This window comes from Trichosurus vulpecula, chromosome 9 (genome assembly GCF_011100635.1).
Source record: "Trichosurus vulpecula isolate mTriVul1 chromosome 9, mTriVul1.pri, whole genome shotgun sequence".
NCBI lineage: Eukaryota > Metazoa > Chordata > Mammalia > Diprotodontia > Phalangeridae > Trichosurus > Trichosurus vulpecula.
This window is the reverse complement of record NC_050581.1, coordinates 61,646,065-61,668,769: the sequence shown is the minus strand read 5'-3', so window position 1 is coordinate 61,668,769 and position 22,705 is coordinate 61,646,065. Positions and strand designations below refer to the sequence as shown.

Below are 22,705 nucleotides of genomic sequence, written 5' to 3'. Positions count from 1 at the left end.
AGGGGTAAAGGAGGGATGGAGCTAACGTCCTGTGTCAAACCAGTCTTATCTGTACCTATCCTTCTGTGCTCCCCCCAAGTCTCTCCTTCCATCCATCTCTTCCTATTCTAGAAGAGCACTGTATTTGGAATCAGAGGTCTTAGGTTCGAATCCCAGCTGTGCTCTTTACTAGCTATGTGGCCTTGAACAAGTCACTTTAGGTCTTTAGGGCCCCATTTTCCCCATCTGTAAAATTCAGGGATTGGACTGAGCTCTGAGGTCTCTTCCAGCTCTAAAATCCTATGATCCCTCCTCCTTAAGCCTCTAGCCAAAGTTAAACAGCCCCAGGCCCACCCTCAGGAAGCCAAAGGCCCTAGAGAGACAGACAAGACAGATATAAAATGGGGGGATCCAAGGGCTGACATAAAACAGATGCCTTCATTAATGAAATCCAGTTCATCACAGGTTTCCTAAGGAGTGGATGGGAGGGACCATCCGGAGCCTTGCGGGGAGGACCTGGGGAAAATTCCCTGCCTTGGAGCCCATTGGCTCAGGAAGGCTTCCTGAAGGGACCTGCTTAAATGGAAAGGAGGCAATTTTCCATCAGGAATCCAGTCTAACTAAAGAACTTCCGGAAGCTGATCTCAGTCCAACAATGAGCCTTTATTAACAACTACTGGGTGCCCAGCCCTATGCTAAGGGGAGAAAGGGGGGGAATAGAGGGGAAATAGAGGAGAATCAGATACAGTCCATCCCCTAAGGAGTTCTTAGTCAGGCTAGGGAGACGGGATTCACAAGCCTGAGACAGAGTGAGCCATCAAGGGCCCATTGTGGCATTGATTCTAAGTGCAGGAAGAGTTCAGAGAGAGGGGAACTCGGTGGGGGACTTGCTGAGTTCCAAAAAAAAACCCCAACTTCATAGAAGAAGTGGGATTGGAGCTGGGCCTCATAGGGCCTCTATAGCTTTCCACCAATTCAGTATGTTTCTGAAAACATTTTATTTCTATGGAAGATTAACAGCCATCCTCCTCCCCTCCCCAGCCCGCTAGCCCCTCCTCCCCACCCCCCAGCAACATGGTAACTCGCTAATTTTTAGCCCAGAATAATTTTGGAAAACAGAAGAGTGCTCTGCTATTAGCATTTCTGAAGCCAAGTAAATCATTATCTTAATTACCCACAGGGCTCTCTGCATTCTTATGAAACAGCAAGCTTAGGCCACCCCTTTGCCAGGGATCAGGGATCTGCTTGGTATGCTAGGAGGTTTTAGTGTGGTGGCAGGGAGAGGGGAGGTCCTTGAAGGAGGAACAGAATGAGATGGCCCTGGCCAGGGGTGCCAGGACCCCACCCCTGAGGACCAAGTAGCCTGAAGGCCGCTGGAGTGTGTAGGAAGGTTACCCCCATCCACCCACCCACTCCAACCTGTTACCGTGCTTGAAATCTCAGCATTCGAGATTTAATCCTTTGGGTTCTGGCCGAGACCTCAAAGAGCATTTATGAGAATGTAAAACTTCTTGGACCCAGAATATTAGTCACTAATGCTCTAGTGTGAATGAACAGAAAACAGCATCATAGAGAGAGCAATAATGGTAGCTCTAATTCAGTCCCCATATTTTACAGATGAGGAAACTGAGGCCCAAAGGGTTAAGTCAATCACCCCAGCATATTCGAGTATTAAGGGACAGAGCTGGATTCAAACCCAAGTCCGATTCTTTAGGGGGAAGGCTGGCCACTTTCTTTTCCTCACTTTCTCACCCCCTGGCACAATGGATGATGCACCCCATTCCTTTCCCTGTCCTTATGGACCAAAGGAGCAAGTGCACTCCTCACCTTATCCCATCTCCTCCCTCTGGCACTGCCCTCAGCCCAAGTCCTGGCCTCCAGCCTTGGCAGGTCTCGGATTCTTTAGAGGCCTCAGCCATCAACCCTTTTCCTTCTGTTTCCAACCACCATTTTCCCTTTTCTGTTTTCAAAGAACTGGGGTGAGGTGAGGGGCGCTAATGTCCCCGAGACCCAGGCTGAGAGCCCTTGGTTAAGTCTTCACGTGTGGACCATGTGGCTGCCCCCCTTCCCCACAGCTCGTCATCTGGCCTGACTGTGACCCTCTGCCACTGAGACCAGCAGTGGGGGGCAAAGGGAAAAGGGAATCATCGGGACATGCTGCCTATCTAAAGCACCCAAGCACATCTTCCTCTGGTTCCACGGGAAGTTGGGTTGTGGGTCTGCCTGAATGTGGACAATCCATTGGTGGGTCCTGCGTCTACACAGGGAAACGCTCCCTTCCCTCCTCCTCCCCACCCCTCCAAAGCTAAGATGCATGTTCATCTTAGAGGGGCACAGTGACAGCTTGTGGTCATGGATAGGTAGCCTAACTATCTAGGTGGCACTGGGCCCGCAGTCAAGAGTTCAAATCTGGACTCAGACACTTACGAGCTGTGTGACCCTGGGCAAGTCACTTAACTTCTGGTGGCCTGTTTCCTCAGCTGTGAAACGGGGATAATAACAGCCCCTACCTCCCAGAGTTGTTGTGAGGCTCAAACGAGATTGTCATTGTAAAGTACATGTTATTAGCACAGTGCCTGGCACGTAGTAAATGCCATGGAAATGTTAGACAGTAGTAGTAGTAGCAGTCATGCTCATCGGGGTCTAAAACAAGCACTTGTCTTTCTTAGGTCTCTTAGCTTTGATCCTGACCCCTAGCCCCATATCTGGACTCCAAAGCCAGTATTCTCACTTCACAGCCCCTGTCCTAACCTTGTGGATGCCTCCCTTGGCCACTGCTAGAGTATCTATCTTTCCTGGCCTCAGGAAAACCTATCGCTTCCTCTGTTTGTTTTCTCCCTGACTGGAGTGTAGGCCTTGCTCTCTCCTGGGTCTGAAGATTTTCTCTCATTCTCATCTGTCTTAACCTGCTTCTTTCGCTCCTCTGCTTCCCAGGAGAGGCCAGGCTTCTTCTTCCCTGTTATTTTAAGCTAGACGCTAGGCCTCGTGTCCCTAGCACCAACGAGTGACAAGATCACAAAAATCTCAAGAGCTGAAGGGAACCTCAGCAGCCATCCAGTCCAACCTTTGCCCGAAAAGAAAGCCTGTCTTCAACATCGATGACAAGTAGTAATTCAGCCCCTGTTAGAAAACCTCCAGTGATGAACCTTGGAGAGTTCAGATTATGAGGAAGTTTCTCCTTACAGAGAGTGGAAATTTGCCTCTATACCTTCTACCATTTTCTCCCAGTTCTATCCTCCAAGGCAAGACAAAAAGGTCCACCCCTTCTTTCTTATAATAATCTATCAAATACCACAAAACAATTATCACGCACCCCTCCCCAAATAATCTTCTCTTCTGCAAACTAGACATTCTCAGTTTCTTTTGTTGTTTTGTTTTGTTTAGGCTGGGTTTTTTTGAGAGGCAATCAGGGTTAAGTGACTTGCCCAAGGTCACACAGCTAGTACATGTGAGGTCGAATTTGAATTCAGGTCCTCCCGACTCCAGGGCCGGTGTTCTATGCACCTCAGTTTCTTCAAATGATCTTTGGTCTCCAATCCTCTCACCATTCTGGGCATCCTCTTCTGAATGGTAGGTTAACAGGCATTTATTAAGTGATTACTATGTGCCAGGCACTGTGCTAAGTCCTGGGGATACAAATACAAATCTAAAAAAAAAAGATAATCCCTACCCTCAAGGAGAGGGAGAAAATATAGATCTGAAAATAAAATAAAATTTAATTTTAAGAAAAGATCACATTTGTTTAGTTGACTAGTGTGCTAATCAACTCAGTCAAGTAGCATTTATTAAGCACCTACTATGTACTAGGCACTGTCTACTAATGATTCCTATGATCCACTTAAGCCTCCAGAACTTTTCCACATAAATTACAGCTTGGCCATGCCTCCTCTACCTCATGCTCATACAGATGATTTGTTAATTTTTTTTTAAACAGAGTAAAGGACTTTACGGTGATCCCTATTAAATTTCATTTTACAAGATCCAGCCCATCATTGTAGCCTCTCAGAATCATTTTGGATTCTGACTCCTTCGGAAGTGTTAGTTCTCCTGCCCAGCTTTGTGCTGTTGTCAGATACACTAAGCCCACCCTCTCTGCTTTCTTCTAAATGATGGGTAACAGTATTGGATAGCACAGGGTCAAGGACAGATCATCCCTAGGACACACTACTAGATCTCCCTCCAGAGGGACAGGGTAACCACTCTTTTGTTCCTCCTTTGCCATGTGGTCTATCTCTACTTCTACCTGTCAGCTGGGAGGGGCCCTAACCTGCCCCTGATCTTGAGGAGCCTCCACCCTGAGAGAGCCACTTCCCTGCCTGTCTTAGGGTGACATGGGGAACAAGTGACTTCAACTGCTTTTCTGGCCTGATTTCCAGAAATGTTCTTGTTCTCTGTCTGCTCTGTATTCTACAGCAAAAGGTTTTTTTCTTTTTTTATCAATTCATTTATTCATTCATTCACTTGTTCATTTATTCATTTGTTTTATTTGTTGTTCAGGAAGCATCTCTTGCTCTTACGGATACAGGGAAGCTGTGAAAAGATTAGCCTGAGAGGAGAATGCCCTGGGTCACATTCCGAGTCTGTCTCTGTCCTAGCAAATGACAAGACAGATCAGATGAGGTTCCAATTCCTTCACAGTCATAGAATCATCAGTTTACCTAGAGGCCATCAAGTCCAATACCCTCATTTTACAAATGAGGAAACTGAGGCACAGAGAAGCTAAATGGCTTGTCCATGGTCACACAGCTATTACATGTCTAGGGCAGAAGTTGAACTCAGGTCTTCCTAGTACCTAGCCTAGTACCTTGCCGCCTCTGTCTTAAGGATAGCAGTGACTGCTGACCTTTGATCCTGTCATAGTGCTCCAAAACCTACTCCAGACAATTCCTTGAAACATTTGAGGCCCACAACATGGCGGTGGATGCAGTGACCTGGAACCCATACCATTCGAAAGTCTTCATGTCCTGTAGCTCTGACTGGACAGTGAAAATCTGGGACCACACGATCAAGTGAGGGAAAAGGAATCCTGGGACTGTATCATCGAGTGAGGGAAGTGGGGAGAAAGGGAGGGAGGGAATGACCTGGGAACCAAATATCGAATGAGCCTGGGGGGAGGGGGAGGGGGAGGGGGCATCCCCTCAGCCCCACCAGAAGAGGCACCCAATAGCCATTTTCTGACTCATCTCGCCCTCTGCTCATCTCCCCATGGTTCCAGGAGACCCCTATTCATCTATGACTTGAATTCTGCTGTGGCAGATATAGCTTGGGCCCCATACTCCTCTACTGTCTTTGCTGCGGTCACCACTGATGGGAAGGTAAGAGCCCTGTCACCAACCCCCATCCCCCAAGTTCACATTTGCCAGCCTCGGTCCAGGTATGACTCCCCAACCCACTGGAGATCAGGCAGCGGAGCCTGGAGCATCAGTCATAGCAACCTATGGTAGGGTCGGGAAGGATTTGGCAGGGCCCTGACTAGGCTTCTGAGGGTACCTTCCATTGATGCGGAATATATACCCTCTATGTGCCCAGTTATGTGCATGTGGGCTCTCCTGTTAGAATGTAAGCTTCTTGAGGGCAGGGACAGATTTGCCTTTCCTTGAATCCCCAGCACTTGGTACACTGCTGGGCACATAACGAGTGCTTGAAGACTGACTCACTGACTGAGGGCCCGCCAAGCACAAGACTCAGCCTGAGCATTCTCAGGAGAACCAGGCCCCATCCCCCACCCCATTAGCTCTGATTGGTGAAAATCCATATCCAGGCTTGGGGGTCTCCAGATTCCAGCTGAGAAGAGGGCAGAGAGGCCTATCAAAGTCGCCGCTATGGTCCCTAAGTTCTGGGTATAAAGGAAGCTTAAGCATGTTTGGAGACCCCCCCCCAGCCAAATTTGAGGGAGGGGATGGAGGGAGAGAAAGGGGAATATTCCAAGAATACCATGAGCCAAGACGTGGTGGCTGTAACGAGCTTGGTGAGTGCGTGTGCGTGTGTGCGCGCGCGCGTGTGTGTGTGTGTGTGTGTGTGTGTGTGTGTGTGTGTGTGTGTGTGTGTGTGTGCATGTGTCTGTGTGTGTGTGCGTGTATGTGTGCGTGCGTGTGTGTGTGTGTGTGTCTGTGTGTCTGTGTCTGTGTGTGTCTCTCTGTATGTGTCTGTATCTGTGTGTGTCTGTGTGTGTGAGTCTGTGTGTGTCTGTGTGTGTGTCTGTGTGCATGTGTCTGTGTGTGTGTGTGCGTGTGTGTGTGAGTCTGTGTGTGTGTGAGTCTGTGTGTGTGTGTCTGTGTGTGTGAGTCTGTGTGTGTGTGTGTCTGTGTGTGTCTGTGTGTGTCTCTCTGTATGTGTCTGTATCTGTGTGTGTCTGTGTGTGTGTATTGGAAGGAGGGAGGTCAAGGCAGAGAGGTAGCACCAGAGAGCCTGTGCCGAGGGGCCCTGAATGACCACAGAGTAAGCATTTGATCACACTCAGCTCCTCCTCTTGCTCTTCCTCCTCTTGGCTCTACACCTGCCCAGACCCTGCTCTGACGCCTGAAGCCTCCCTCCCTTGGCAGGGCAGGTCCCTGGGGAGCCCCTTAGGGTGTCACCTCATAGCTCACAGGAGAGGAGGCTGCAGCCCAGACAAGAGGGATTTACAAGGAGATTGACAAAGCAGATCTCAGAGTCTGACCCAGGTCCTTCTACACCACCCTGCATCTCAAGAGGCTGAGCATCAAGTAGCTGGTGGTTGGCATCTCAGTTATTCCCAGGCCTGAAGTGAGCAAGGCAGCAGCCTACGGCAACATTCTTAAGTCAAAATTTGTCTCTGGTGGACTTCCCACTCCCCCCTCAGGTACCCAGCGATCTCCTAGATAGCAAAGTATTTAAGAAGGTATTTCACATTGGACTGAACTCACTAACCCAACTCAACCCTCTGCCAGAGAGATTTGTCTGAAGACAGCAAGTCCTTAACCCAAAGAAATGAAGCTCTCATGGTAAGATTTTAGGTACCAGGACATACTGATTAGAAGGATGTTTCTGAAGAAGGAAGAGCTTCTCACAGAAGGAACCAGAACTAGGAAGTCATCTGTTCCAGCCCCCCATTTTAAAGATAAGGAAACTGGGGCCCCAAGAGGTTGTGACTTGCCCAAGATCTCACAAGGAACAAACATCAGAGGCGAGATGGAGGCCAGGTCCTCTAAACTCTAGAGCCAGCGCTCCTCCCACTGTACCATATAAAGATGTCATAGGGTGTTTGCTGGTTTTTGTTTCTCATCTAAGTTCACAGACTCTCTGAAATCCATCCAGAGACCTCTTGGAGGTCCGTGGACTTGAGGCTAATTATTACCCCTGCTCTAAGGGATTTCGGTCCTTCAAGTTTGCTACATAGCAGTAGCAGCCTCTGATGGGAATACCTGTCCCTCTATCAGGGTTTTGTCCAGATGAATTACTCTGGGTTAAAAAGAAAATTGGTTTAGAGGTCAGAAGAGCCAAATTCCAATCCTGCCTAGGGCACTAATCATTTTATCCAGGCCTCAGTTTCCTTGTTAAGAAAAAGAGGGGCTTGGACTAGATGAACTCTAAGATCCCTGACAATGTTCTATGATATAAATCTTTGCTGTTCATGGCCCTGTTGCCCAAAGCACCCCTTTGCCTGGGCCACACCTTTATTTACATACCAGTTACTATTACCTCATGACTCTGATGGCTGAGCTGGTTTGTTGTTTTTTTTTTTTATTGTCAAAAACACAGTTCTCAATGTTTCCTCCTTCTAGGCCCATGTGTTCGACCTAGCCGTCAACAGATATGAGGCTATCTGCAACCAGCCAGTGGTGGCCAAGAAGAAAAATAAGACTACCCACGTGCAGTTCAACGCCGTTCACCCTGTCATTATTGTTGGGGACGATCGTGGCCAGGTCACCTGCCTCAAACTGTCACCCAATCTGCGCAAGATGCCCAAGGTAGGCAGCTTGACTGGATTGTAAACTCCTTCACCAGGAGAGAAGCCAGCTCGGCTCCAGGAAATGCCAGGCATCTGGAGAACAGGCTAGGGTTTCTGGAGAAAATTCTGAGAGAGCTGGCTTGGTCTCAGCAGCCTCTGGATATTTACTTCAGCTAGTTATAGCCCATCCTAGGCAAATGGAACTAGACAGGGCTTCCCATGGGGTACTGGGTGCAGTTCCTTAGAGAGAGGGTGAGGAGGCCCACTATACAGTATACATATTGCATTCCCAGGAATGGTTCATATATAGATAGCATTTTCTTTCTTTCTTTTTCTTCCCTTCTTTTCTTTCTTTCTTCCTTTCTCTTTCTTTTTTCTTTCTTTCTCTTTCTTTCTTTCTTCCTTTCTTTCTTTCTTTCTTTCTTTCTTTCTTTCTTTCTTTCTTTCTTTCTTTCTTTCTTTCTTTCTTTCTTTCTTTCTTTCTTTCTTTCTTCCTTCCTTCCTTCCTTCCTTCCTTCCTTCCTTCCTTCCTTCCTTCCTTCCTTCCTTCCTTCCTTCCTTCCTTCCCCCTGTCTCTCTCTCTCTGTCTCTCTCTCTCTCTCTTTCTTTTTTTCCTTCTTTCTTTCTTTTTGAGGCCCACTATTTAAAAAGAGACTTTTGAAGGCAGGGCAGGGGTTGCTCAGAACTCAGTGAAGTTGGGATACTCATCTAGGGTCAGCTATATTTAGGAGGACGGGGTGCTCATATGGGTTGGAGGTGGCAGAAGAATGAAGCTGGTTTAGTTCAGTTTGCAAAAGGGGCTGGGAGAAAGTTCAAAAAGGTAGAGGGCATCTGAGTGCATCCTTTTTGTAAGCTAGGGAGAAAGTATGCTCTGTCTATCTGGGGGCCAGAGGAAGAAATAAATTTGGGAATTAAAGGAAAAACATTGCTTAGGAGACAGAGGAGCATGCTGTATTTGGGAGCCAGGGGAAGTTTTGAGGGACTGTCAGGAAAACACCCATAGTTAGCACAATTTGGAAGGCAGGGAGAGGATCATTGGAATTAGACAAGGGAGTTCATGACGACCAAGAGGTGCACAGCCAGATTTTGCTCCGCTGTGGAGAGGAAGCACAGGAGACTGGTAGTGGGAAGAACGGCTTTTTGGGTAGCCACCCAAGGGTGCTTGTGACCCTGCACTTGGACTAATGGCTGCCCCTCGGGCCACACAGGCTTACCGAGGAGACCCCCAGCTTCTCACCACTTGGCCATGGACACTTTGAGAAGCAGGATTACCCAGGGGCTCTGTGCCCAGGGTGATGAAGAGTACTGAACTGCCCTTGGCTAAATCAGGAGAAAGTAGAAGGTTTGAGAGGAAGATAGTGAACTTGGTTTGTGATGTGATGGTTTTGGACTATTGACAGGACATCTAGTAGGAGATGCCCAGTAGAGATTCCAATTTGTGATTCTAGGTAGAGATGGAAGCTGGAGGAAATTTGGGTGTATCCACATAAAGACAGGGGAATAGATAAGATTTCCAGGGGAGAAAGGGTTGGTCCATTATTCTTTGCTGGCCTGTAGGTGTGATTTGGGAAACTGAGGTCAGAGGCAAAGTGGGATAGGGCTTTCCTCAACAGCAGGATGCTCGATAAGGAAAGATGAGGGAAATCAGCTATGAGAACAATGGCTTTCCCTCACTGCCACTCACCACATGCCTCTTCTGCTCTGCTGAGTCCTCTCCCTCTATCAGGTCACCACCGCTGTGATACACTTAGGACTTGCCCAGAATCCAGAGTCCATCCCAGGCCAGGCAAACCCAGCCCAAAGGGTCACACCCTTTCCAAGGTGAGCTCGGCTGAGCTATGGGCTGGGTGGGCCTGGTTGAGCTGCAGGCAAGAGAAAGGATTGGCTGATTCAGTGCTCCCACAAAGCAATGCCCAGGGCTGCTAAGGCCTCAGCTGAGGCCAAGGTCTTTCTCTTCCAAGCCAGCTTCACAGGCAATTTCAGAGCCCTGGGATTAAAAATAGGGAGCCTATATCTGTGTACTGCCCAAAATACAACAGCCTGGGTGGGTTGCCATGCAGCTAGGCTTCCCGAGGTCAAAGGGGTCCAGAATCATAAAACAAAATAGCTGAAAGGACCCTAGAGATTATTTGGTAAAAATCACCAGGCCAAGGTCACATAGCCAGTTAGTGGCAAGGCCTGGACTCCAACCCAGGTCTTCAGACTCCAAATCCACCGCTCTTTCTACTACCACAGTGATAGGACCCTGAGTATAGTTTATCATTTGAATTAACTTCCTGAGAGCAGAAACAGTAGGGCTAGGGCCATGACTGGGGCCAAGACAAGGCCTGGGTGGAAGTGGATTGCTCCTATCTAGTCAGGAATAGAGATTACAGTATTAATAAACAGAAGCAAGACGGTATCCTACTGTGCTCGTTCCTCTGTCTCAGTGCCCCAGCTGCCTGAGGTACTCAAGTTTATTAATTCGGGGCGCACGTTTCCATGGATGGCTGTTCTTGCCAATTTAGTAGTAATGGCCAGAGTAGAGACAATGGGCCCAAGATGGAGAATCAGAGCCTGGCCTGTAATTATTGCTAATGCCATCGTTGGGCTGGCTATAAATACCACAGAATAAAGGAGGCATGAAGGAGCGGGGTTTTAATTGGCTGAACGTGCCATAGTAAGCCGGAGCAGTGCATACAGCCCAGCTTTGAGCTCTGGGCCGTGTTTCAGGAGTTAGTTGTACTTGGAGATGAATCTTGTAGCTGATAAAATATGTTCTTAATTAATTTGCACTGAGTTTTAGGAGGCTGTGAAAATGCGTCTGCCTGAGAAATTCTGTTTCCGTTGTTGCTTAATGAGGGCGCGTTCCTGGCGGCTGGGCTAACTCTCCTGGGGATACAGAGAGGAAAGCATTTGGTCTTGCTAAAGGAGGGGAGCCCTGGCCAGGGGGTATAGCCATCAGCTAGACCAGAGGCCTCCGGTAGCCCAGGCAGGCCCGGCATAATGGCTTCCCATCAAGTGAACAGAGAACAGTTATCACCCCAGAGGCTTGAAAGGGTCTGGCTGAGCCAGGAGGGGATTGCAAAATGGCAGATCCAGAGGAAGAGCATGCCTTCACCAAAATGGACCAACAAATATCCCCAAAGTGAGGAAATGATGGGATGTTGATTAGTGGGTCCCAAAGGTCCATACCAGAAGCACTGGCCTCTATTACCAGATTCGGGAAAGCAAGGCAGTTGAGTTGTGAAAGCAGGGAGGCAGCAGCTGCTACTGCAGCCCAATGATGGCATCAGCCTTTCTTTCTCTCCGAGATCGCCTGTGGGCAGCTTATATAAGGAGACATAGCCCAGGCCTCTCAGGGGTGTTTCTAAACTGGGGCTCATAGTTTAGTTTTATAGGGAATTATGTTGGAAGGAAGGAGAGCAAGAAAGCCCCACACATCAGGATATTTGGCACCAGGGAAGCTAATTCCTGCTTTTCCCAAGTATTGCGTCCATCTCCAAGAAAGCATCGTGCATGAGGCTGTGCTGAAGGTACCATCCTACGCCAAAGAGCTGGGCCATAATGACTCTGCCATTGGCAATACCTCGACCAGAAATTCTGAGCTCTCAGGCCTGCCTTTGTCAGAGATCACGGGACCCATGTGGTCACCCTGGCCCCTCAGCAAATGAAAGTTGGCTTTATGAACTCCTAGAATGTGCTGCCATATCTGAAACTGTCCTTACCTCCCTGAAAGAGTTACCTTCTGAACAGTTAAGTAGGCTAATGCCCTAGCCTGAGGCCACAAACTTTGCTGACCACAACAAGTTTCTGGAGTCAGTCCCTTCTCAGAAAGAACCCTTGTCCTTGACCTATGGATTTTCCATCTTCCAGCCTTTGCTGAATTTTATCCCTTGGCTCAGGATGCCAGCTTCCTTTTTATCATTCAGAACTGACTTGGCTCTCTGGCTTGAGTCCTATGAATTCCAATTATTGACTACATATGCCTCCCCCTTCTTCCACCATTGCCACTGTAACTTAGCACCTGGTCCTAGCACCCACGCTTTTTTTTTCTCTTCTTATTCTTGACACCACACACTCCAGGCCAAAAAGTGTGTTTTTGAAAAGAGGGAGAAAGAATAGCATACATAAATATCAAAAATAAGATTTCAGGCAGTTGAAACTATATTTGAAAATGGGGTGGAAGGGGAAGAGAAGCTCTCTTCAGTGCAGATTGGACAGTACCCAGACTTACAAAACTCTTCTATAGTTAAAATTCTCTGGGCCTTGCTTGGCCCCCATGATTCCCTATGACTGGAGTCCATTATCCTGGACTCAGAATCACTCCCACCAGATTTGAAGATTTGGGATTTCCATACCTGGGTACCTTGGACCAGACTGGCTCAGTGGTTTACAATTGCAGACTCACTTTCAGACAATCAGGAAATTTCACGATTATGGCTGGGATTTTGATGTCTCACTTCCATGCTTCCTTAATCATTAGCTAAGTCCCTTCCCACACCCCAAGAGAAGTAGGAAATAATTCAAAAGGTTTTATTAGAGTCATTCCCACTACCTAGAAAAAAGAATAATTCAGCCCAACACCCAAGTTTACCCCCAAAGTTCATTGAACAACCCCTTTTTCTTCCCAACCAAGAGCAGGGGGCATGGCTGTCTAATATCTAGGCAGGTCTGCTGTGGTAAATCTAACCATTAAGCTGCTGTGGGGTGATTAAGAATAGCTCACATTTCCTTTTTTAAAAATTTTTATAGATAACTTTTATTTTTATATCTCTTTCATTTCCAAATATATCTCTCTTCCCTCCCCTACCCACTGAGCCATCCCTTGTAACAAAGAATAGAAAAGAAGAGGGGGAAAAAAGCAGTTAAGCAAACCAACCAATATATCAACAGTATTTGAGAGTGTATGAAAATTTCCACACCCAGAACCCTCCACTTCTGTAAAGAAGGAAGGAAAATATGTTTTTTCAACCTTTCTCCAGGGCTAAGCTTTGTTTATTATAATTAACAAAGCACTCAGATTGGTTTTTGTTCTTTCATTTATATCATTACTGTGTATATTGTTTTCTTAGATCACAACTCATCAGTTCATTACTCCTCCCTGCTTTTCTGAATTTTTCATATCCTTTATCACAGCATACTATGCCGTTATATTCATGTACCACAATTTGTTTAATCCTTCTCCAATCAATGGGCATCTACTTTATTCTTCCCCATTGCTTACTACCAAAAGAAATCGTTCTTGGTTCTAAAGCATCGTAAGGTTCCCAAAGCATTTCCCCCACAACAGCCCAGTGAGATGGGCGGTGCCGGCATGATCAACATCATTTTACAATGAGGAGACAGAGGCTGAGGTAAGTCAACACATCCAAGGCCAGACATCTAAGCTGTGTGTGAGCCTCCATGTTCCCCACACCCCTCATTGTCTCTGTACACAGCTGAGATCTCTGCAAATGGAGTAAACTAGAGTGACTCGTTATAAAGGGCATAATATGAAAAAGAGGAGAAGGTTCCATTGCATCAGTACACCAGGCCTGAAGGAGAGGACAGCCCTGGAAAAGACCTTAGGAATTTTGAATCCAACCCCCTCATTTTAAAGTGGAGCCCAGAAAACTTAAGTGACTTGGTCCACAGTCATAGTAGTAGTCAATGCCTGGATCAGAATTCAGATCCACATCCTCCCATTCCAAGTGCAACGTTCAGGGAAAATGTTGAGTTCTCTAGGCCAGTAAAAGCCAGAAGCCTGGGATATCAAAACCTTGACCAAAGACACTGAGTCTCAGACAGAATTCCATCCAGAAACATTCTTCTCCCAGCTCCGTAACCCAAGCCCAGACCATGCTGCCCAGGGGCATATGTCCTAGTGAGGCTACTGGAGGGCCATTTTCTGAACGACTCCTCTCTAAGATGACCTACATGTCTCCTGACAGCATTGGGCATGAGGGAGAAAGCAGTGAGACTACATACGCCAAAAGCTGCTGATGATATCCATTCATTCAACAAATATTTACTGAGCATATACTATGTTCGAGACCCTGAATTTGATCTCTAGCACAGGCTGAGGAAAAGGAAGGACAAAAATGAGAGGGGTCATCCCCGAGATTCCTGTTATTTGCGGGTAGCCCTCCTCCCTCTTTGGCCATTTACACTGGTTTCTGGGAATGAAAGCAGAAGGCAGGTTATATCTGACTATAGCCAGGGAGGAATCAGAGATCTTAACCCAGGCCAATCCTGACATGGATCCAGCCTGGCTCCTTTTCTGTCTCCCCTAGAGAGGGGAGCCTTTAGGTATCTAAGAGTGCAGGGAGTTGGATGTTTGAGTGTCTGAGTAGGTGGGAAGCTAGGAAGCTGAGTGTCTGGAAGCTAGGTGTCTGAATGTATAAATGTTTCCTTTATCACATATTCGTCTAAAACACTAGCCATTGGTCTTCTTCCTTATCACTCCTACCTCCTGGGATGGGGGAAGAAGGAACAGGATCTCAGATGGGCTTGGGGATGGGCCTTCCCTCTCTAAAAAAATTTAATAAGAACAAAGATCCCGTTTTCTACCTTCTACACTGGGGCAAGGACCAGGACAGATCAGCATTAGGTTTAAAAGGAATGTAAAGGAGAAAGCACTATGCAGGGCCTAGGTGGGAAGGAGGAGGAGAGCTAGGGAAACCTGAGCTTATCTATACAGCCCCAGTAAGGGAGAAAGGGGAATAAGAATTCTTTGTTCTCTGTATCTCCAGAGATGATTTGGCGATAGAACCAGAAAGAGCTGCCCAGAAAGCTGCCTGATGGGGAGGAGGGAACTCAAAACCACCCACTGAGATGCCATGGCCTTGGTTAGGGTTCCAGCCATTCTGCCCCATCTCACTGCAGGGTCAGGGCCTGGCCAGGAATTGGAGGTAGCCTTCAATCTCTGAGAAGAACCCCATGGCTCAGGCTGCGGCGCTATGCTGATATGGTGCATTCTGGGTAAACAGGCCATACTGTAGTGGTCAAAAGCCAACAGCGCTGTCTCTCCTTAGCAGGGCCAGCCAATTGGCCGGTGCCAGCTGCACCTGGGGATGCAGATCAGTAACTAGCAAGTTCTGCACCTTGGACAAGTAGTGGCAGGATGAGGGGCATGGGGTCAGCTCCCCTGAGAAAAGGAAATGACCTTGGGGCTGCTGGGGTAAGTGGGGGACTAGAGGTTGGCATGGAAGTGCCCCCATGGGAGTGGGGCTTGCAAGGAGACAAGGGCATTTGGGCTTGGGATGGTGTTTTCAGCATCCCCTAAATTTCCAGTACTGACACAGAGCCCTTGTTTTCCGGCCTGGTTTCAGTTCTGCCCAGAGGGCGGTACTTGGGTTCACCGTCCTATGTCTGGATGTGGGCTCAGACTCTACCTTGATGTTCTAGTTTCTAAGATTTGGGTTTGCTGCCTCTATTCGTGCCACCACCTACACCCTTGATGAGTAGGCAGTAAAGGCCCATTCTCTCTTTTTCTGACAGGCCAGAAAACCATTTCCCCATGGCCTCCACTCCCCACTCCACCAAATGAGCTAATATTTATAGAGAGCTTAGCACAATGCCTGACATGTCATGGTAGGTACTTAGTAAAGGCTTTTCTTTCTTTCTTTCCTTCCTTCCTTCCTACTTTCTCTTATTTCTTTCCTTTTCCCAGGTCAAGAACCCAAGTTTCCACAGAGACTACCTACTGAACTTTAAAAAGGCACTTGACTTAAAAAAAAAAGTTCACTAGAGACAAGCCCCACCCCCAAAAATACCCCAAAAGTACAAAAAGGAAGTTTCCACAGAAGACAAGTTTCAGGTTTCTCTGGGCCCTAATGAAATATGACCAGGGATGTTCTGGCTGACCCAGAAGCTTGGCTCTGAATATGTTTGGCTCCTTCCATCCCTGAATACAATGCCAGGCCCTGAATGGCAAGGGGGCAGGGCTAAGATTTCAGCTAGACCTAGAAGAGTAGTCATTTGAGGATCAGAGTGGAGAGGAGTTAAAAGGGCAGAGAGTTGATCTAGATTAAGAGAGGGAAGAATCAAAATTACTGAAGGTCCAGGCAGAACTCAGAGTTTAGGAAGTCAAGCAGCAGGTAAAATAGTACTATTGGCCTAAATGACCTCCAAGTCCTCTTTCAACTCTGAAATCCATCACAAACCCAAGCTAGAAGGCTGAGGAGCAAAATCTCAAGGACTCAAGCCAGAGAATCTGGGGAAGTGGAGGTCAGAATGTGGAAAGGAGATCTATGAGTAACAGGCACAGAGAATCAGTGGTAAGAATAGCGCTCGATTCTGAGCTCAAGACCTCCCAAACCAAGGGCCCACCATATAGGCTTCTTACCCAAAGCCAGAGCTTGTTGCAATGTAAACAAGTTTGGACAGAGGTGCTCTGGCTGGCCCATATCCTTGGCACAGAATAGATTTGGCTCATTTCAAAGGTTGAGACAAGTGGAAATGACTGGCTGGCGTGGGGAGAATAAGGAGGCAGGGAGCCAGGCAGCTCCTGATACCAACGCCTGGTTTCTCTCCCTGTTCAGTCTGTCTTTAGGCTATGCCAACTAATCCAATCTTCAGCTAGGTACTAGTGCCTCAGTGGATCTAGAATCACTGTTCTTTGCTCTGATACCCAGCCTCTGCCTCCCTGGCATCCTTGCTATCGAGTTTACAAGCAGTAGCTCGTCTCTTCCTCACCTCTCATCCTAGCTTTTGACCCTGCTACAGGGCACCCTCTCCTTCCCAAGACTGACCTCCTCTCGGATCCGCAAATAGCAAGTTCTTCTTGACCCTCCAGTTTGGGTTCCTTTCCCTGGTCACTGGCTTCTTCTGACTCTCAGCTCATTGGCAGATAAATATCCTGGGCCCCTCCTTCTGGGTCAGGTTCCCTGCCACCTGCACCTTGTCTCTTTCCCAGCTTTCTGCACATTTTGTAGGATCCTAAGATTTAGAGCTAGATAGGATCTTTGAAATCATCTAGTCCAACCCCTTCATGTTGGGGAAGACCCCTGCAGTGCTAGATCTGGAGTCAGGAGAGACATGGTTTCAAACCCTGGTTCTGGCACTTACTAGCCATGTGACCCAGAACCAAGTTCTTAAGCTCATTGCCTTATCTGTAAGATGGAGATGGTAATAGTCACACTCCTTACCTCACAAGGGTGTTGTGATGAAAGTGTTTCATGAATTTGTGTACACTACAAGACCTTGAACTAGGATCAAGTGGCAGAACCTGGATTCAAATAAAGGTCCTCTGACACCAGGTCAAGGGCAACTAGGTGGTGCAGTAGAAAGCACCAGCCCTAGAGTCAAGAAGACTCATCTTCCTGAGTTCACATCGGGCCTCAGACACTTACTGTCTGTGTGACCCTGGGCAAGTCACTTCACCCTGTTTGTCTCAGTTTCTTCACCTATAAAATAAGAAGGAAATGGCAAACCACTCCAGTATTTCTGTCAAGAAAACCCCAAATGGGATCCCAGAGAGTCGGACACAACTGAAACAAATGTATAACAAAAGATACCAAGTCCATGCTGTGACCACCAAACGCCACACTTCCTGTCACCGAAAGGTGCAACAACCACCTTTTTTTGTTTTTCCCGAAGCAGTTCCAGTTTCAAGAAAATTGTGCTGTTAATGAGGCCTTGCAAAAGTAAGATCCCTTATCAGACCATGTACTTCCATTTCTGGTTCAAAAAGTATAACATAAGTACATCTCAACTCAGAATCAGCACTCTGCAACAGGATTTCCTAGGCAATAAGTTGGAAAGCAGAGGGAAACTGAGGTCTGCAGTTAGTTACATGCACTTTTGCCCCCAGGGACCCATCTCTTCCTGCCCACAACCCAGTTGCATTTGGCTCTGGGTCACATTCAGCTAAAAGGCAAGTTAACAATCTCTGCCCCTCACTGGTCTCCCATGGACTGACTAGACCTCCCCACAGTACCAGGCCCAGATGGTGAGGGACTAATGCCAGGACAGACATGGGTATAGGAAGGATTGATGCCAGGGTAGGGGGAGGTTTATGTCAGGGCGGAGGTGGCTGTCAGCACAGGCTGTGCCAGGAGGTGGGGCATAGGGCCCAGCCACCCCAGGTGGCATCTGGGGAAAGGAAGTAACAGCAGTAGGGCTGAAGAGGTGCCAGTTACCCCCAGCACGGGGCAAGGAACTAAGCCAGTGGCATGCAGGGCCAGGGCATGCGCCAGGGCAATCAGCGGGTACAGGTGGCACATAGATGTGGGGGTGGCTGAGCCAGGCTAACATTCCCATAGACTCTGAGTGGGGCCTGAGGTCTCCTTGACAGGTTTGGACACAGATAACAAGGTCTCTGCTTTATAAGGACAGACAGACAAATGAATAGACACCGAATGATTCCCTAGGTGAGAAAAGAAACAGCTGGTCATGCAGACTCAAAGCTGGTCTGACAGACCTGGCCTAGAGGTGAAGAGAGCTCCAAAGTAAATCACATTGGAGCTGCTGAATGCCACTCCTCAGAGGCCCTCTCTGCCTCCTTCATTCTCCTCCCCAGCCTGTCCCCACCTTGTTCCTTTCCTCCACAATTGTCTAGTAACCTCAGTGACCAGTGACCAGGGCATATTGTTGGGGAGGGGGTACCCACAGATTTAGAGCTAAAAGGGACTTTGAAAACTATCTAATCTAACCACCTCATTTACCAATATGAAAGAGCAGAAGACCCACAGACATTAAGTATTGAGGTGACAGCGTCAGGATTCACACTCAGGTTCCTCAACTCCAAATCTAGCACATTTTCTACTATACCATGTTGCTTTACAAGGCAGAAAGGGAAGACAAGGGAAGTTGGTCTTCAGTTGCCAGGCAGGGGAGGTGGGAGGGCAGCTTGAGCCAGAACAGCCACATACAGCCTCCTGTCCTCTCACTATGCCCGGTGAGAGTGAGGCCAAGGGGAGACACCAGGATGGGTTCTCCAATCTGTCCTGTTCTCTAATTATCTCATATGTCTGAATCAAGTCTCCTCCCAAAGAGAGTAAGCTCCTTGAGGGCAGAAAGTACAACTGTTCCTTTCTCGTAGCCACAGGGGCCTCCCATGAAGGTAAAAGACTCAGTGACTATGCCAATCTCCCTCTTCTCTCCAAATATACACATTTACATTGAGGTCTGAAGCCCTAATGGTGGGGCCTGTTTTCTTCTCCTCAGCAAATTCTGTGCTCCATTCGTGTGGGACAAGCCCTCTATTCAGATCCACGTAATTTCAGAGTTGGAAGAAACATGAGGGAGCATCTTCTCCAACTCCAGCTGAATAAGAATCACCTCTCCCTCCCCCCACCCTAACATATCCCACAAATGGACAGCCAACCTTTGCTTGATCACCTCAAGTGATGTGGACAGTCCTCACCCCCAAGGCGACCCATTCCATTTGGGGGCAGCTCGAATCGCTAGGAAGTTTTGCTTCTACAAAGCCTAATCTATTTCTTTGCTACTTCTAGCCACTGCTCCATGATCTGCCCTTCAGCATCACACAGAACAAGTCTGCGTCCTCTCAAACAGCCCTTTAAATAATTAAATACCTATCTTCCCTAAATCTTCTCTCCAGACTGAACTGGTTAAAGTTCCTTCAACCAGTTTGCACATGGCAGGATCTCAAGGGCCTTCACTCTCCTGGCAACCTTCCCCTGGGCACTCTGCAGCTTATCAATGTCCTTCCTAAAATACAGCAGCCAGAGCTGGATCTAAGACTCCACAAGTGGTCTGATCAGGGGCGTCACCTCCCTAGTCCTAGCTTCTCTGCCTCTTAATCCCCTAATTGTGCTCTGAACTTTCTTACCTCCACAACTCTGCCCATCCCTTTCCTTATGCCTTGGATGCCCTCCTTCCTACTCTGAATTCTTGAAATCTTAGTACAAATACCACCTCCTTCAGGGAGCCTTTCCGTGTCTGTTCCAAGAGACATCAGTCTTCTACCTCAGCCCTCACAAAGTACTTTATCCTATACTTCTTTAACAAATTTACCATGCAATATTGTGGATTATAATTATCTGTGTTGGTGTCACCTCTTCCTCAGCTGTAGATTTCAGGGGTCTGGGTTCTAGACCTGCAGAACTAGATCTAAATTCTATGGATTCTAGAGTGTGAATTCAACAAGAGAAAGGATTGGGGTCTTATCTAAATTTTGTAGTTCACCCAAAATGTTCTGCACACAGTAGGTGCTTGATAGACATTTGCCGAATGAAAGGATGACAGACTCTTGCCAGGTGGTTGGCATTCTGTGGCATAAGGGGAAGTGAATATTGTATTCTGGGGCATGAAGGAAATCTGGTGGCCCTGGTCCAAGAGGCCTGATTTCCAGTTGAAACTCTGAAACTTATTAACTGTAAGTCACCGCACCTCTCTGGGCATCAGTTTCCACATTGGTAAACTAATTTTAAAAATTAACAATCATGCTTAATAATGCCTGTGTTACCTGTCTCGCAAGTCTGTAAGGAACGTGCTTTGTTTAAAAAAAGAAGAGAAAAAATATCAAGTAAATATGAAATGTTAGCAGTAATAAGAGAGGAATCTAGAGGTGAGTGCATAGGTGTATAAGGGTCCAACTCCATGAACCCCATGGCCAGCTCAGCTCTTGGCACCTCTTGGGTTCCCTTTATCAGAATCACCATGACCACCTGTGAATATGGCGGGGTGGCCCTTGGGCTCTATTCAATATAGAAACTACATTTACTGTGTGAGGGAACAAACTGGTATGAGGAATGTTTCCCAAGTTTAGAATTTGGGGGCTCTTTAGCTGAAATGTAAAAAGGAGGCTGGGGTGCCGGGGGGTCTGTACATCCTATCACATGAAGAACAGCTGAAGGAACTAAGGATGTTTGGTGTGGAGAAGAGACTTAGTGGTATGTGACATCCATCTTCAGATAGAGGAAAATCATCGAAACAATGTTGAATTTGTAGTCAGGACATCTGGGTTCAAATCCCGGCTCTGCTCCTCAGTGTGTGGCCTCTGGGCCAGAATTTCCTCATCTATAAGAATGAGGGCATTCGATCTGATGATCTCCAAGATCCCATGGGATCAAAATCCTATGGTCCCAGTTTGCTGTTGTGGGGAAGAAGGATTAGCCTCATGCTATGTGTGTCCAAGAAAGCAGGACTTGGACCAGTGAACAGAGTGATAAGATAAGGCATTTACAAACTGGAAGAAAGATAGGAAAATTGTGCAGCCAGCATGAAGGGCCTTTGAGCTTTCCCTGTGACAATCTGACTTGATTTGCCTAAGGCTTAGCCTAGCCCTAGATAATCTCTGAGGTTCCTTGAACCCCTGCAAATCCACAGTTATGATCCTTCACAGGATTTTGAGTCCAATGGAAATTTAGACATCAGTGGAGGGCAACCAGGATGCTGAAGGGTCTCAGGATAATCTCATATAAGGATCAGTGAGAAAAACTGGGTATATTTCACTTGGAGAAGAGAAAACTGGGAGGTGTATAAGACCTGTCTACAGTATTTGAAGGGCCGGATGAAAGGGCAATTAGGTCTGTTGTATTTGGTCCCGGAGGCAGAATTACTAACAATGGACGAAAGTTGCAAAGTGGGAGATTTAGTTCTGATAGAAGGAAAAAGCCTCCTAATAATTAGAGCTACTGTTCCAAGGTACTGTAGAATGGGTTGCCCTGACAGGTGATGAATTACCCCTCGTGGCTGACAACTTGGGTTATGGTAGAGGAGATTTTTTTCAGGTATGAACTAGACTAGACAGGCACTGAGGGCCCTTCCAACTTAGAAATGTGGTTATTTTGTTAGAGCTCGAAGAACCTCAGAGATCATTTGGTCCAACTCTGTTATTGTACAAAAGGCAGTCACAAAGATTGTGGCCATCTAGAGCAACCCCTTCATTTTACAGGTGAGGAAACTGAGGCCCAGTGAGGTTAAGAGACTTAATTAAGGTCACACGAGTAGTAAGAGCCAGTACTTGAACTAAGGTCCTCTGTGTCTAGGTCCAACATGCCAACGTTGCACTTGATTCCAAATCCAGTGCTCTTTCTGCCAAAGCTTAATAATACTGAATCCTTAATCATACTGAAGCTTGATACAGTGCCAGAAGCAATAGTATTTCTTGGGATTAAAAATGTATGCATTAAAAAGTGTTTTTCATTGCTCACCACTTTACCCTTCCATGCCTGATGCCTCCTGAGGCTTCTTTTAAAAAAGCTCTCCACGGAAGCTGAATGTATGTTTTCTTCTCCCAAAATATTTCTCTGTATCTAGTAAAAGCACACAGGAGTCTTCTACCAACCGGTGCTCAGTAAATGTTTGTTGTTGTCTTGTATTAGAGTTGGCAGTGGTAGTGATGACTGTCTGGATGGGCAAAGAAGCTTTCTCTCACCGAAATATATTGATAATCAATAAGCATTTATTAAATACATATTATTACTTGAAGAGCTTGTGTATAAAATGAACACAAGTAGGGTAAGAAGCAAAGCAAACAGATGAGGGAAAAGGTGGTACCCTTGCTCCAGAAGCAGAGGTTCAAATACTACTATCTTTGTGACCCTGGACCAGTCACTTCACCACTACTACTGCCACTACCTTAGTTTCCTCATTTGCAAAAAGACAGAGGGTTGGACTAGGTGGCCATTGAGATCCCTTTTCAACTGTAGATCTGTGACCAACTATGATCTCTGACAACGGTCTGACAGTCAAGACATATATGGAACTGACTCATGTAAAACTCTAAAAGCCTTTTGAGCGGTCACAGGATATGAACATACCATTCTCAAAAAGATTAATTCCAAACTATTAACAACCATATGAAAGAATACGCTGAATCACTAATAATGAGAAATGAAAAATTAAAACAAGTGTGAGGTTTCCCCTCACATCCAACAAATTGTC

The 22,705-nt window shown here is 47.0% G+C and overlaps 1 protein-coding gene across 1 annotated transcript in view; it reads left to right on the top strand.

Annotated features, from left to right (window-relative positions):
* LOC118832128 (dynein intermediate chain 1, axonemal-like) overlaps positions 1-22,705 on the top strand; it is a 79,672-nt gene that overhangs the window by 51,937 nt on the left and 5,030 nt on the right. The window contains exons 5-7 of the mRNA XM_036739559.1: positions 4,840-4,988; positions 5,195-5,294; positions 7,722-7,907. Coding sequence (XP_036595454.1) covers positions 4,840-4,988; positions 5,195-5,294; positions 7,722-7,907 — 435 coding nt within the window. The remainder of the gene's footprint in view (positions 1-4,839; positions 4,989-5,194; positions 5,295-7,721; positions 7,908-22,705) is intronic.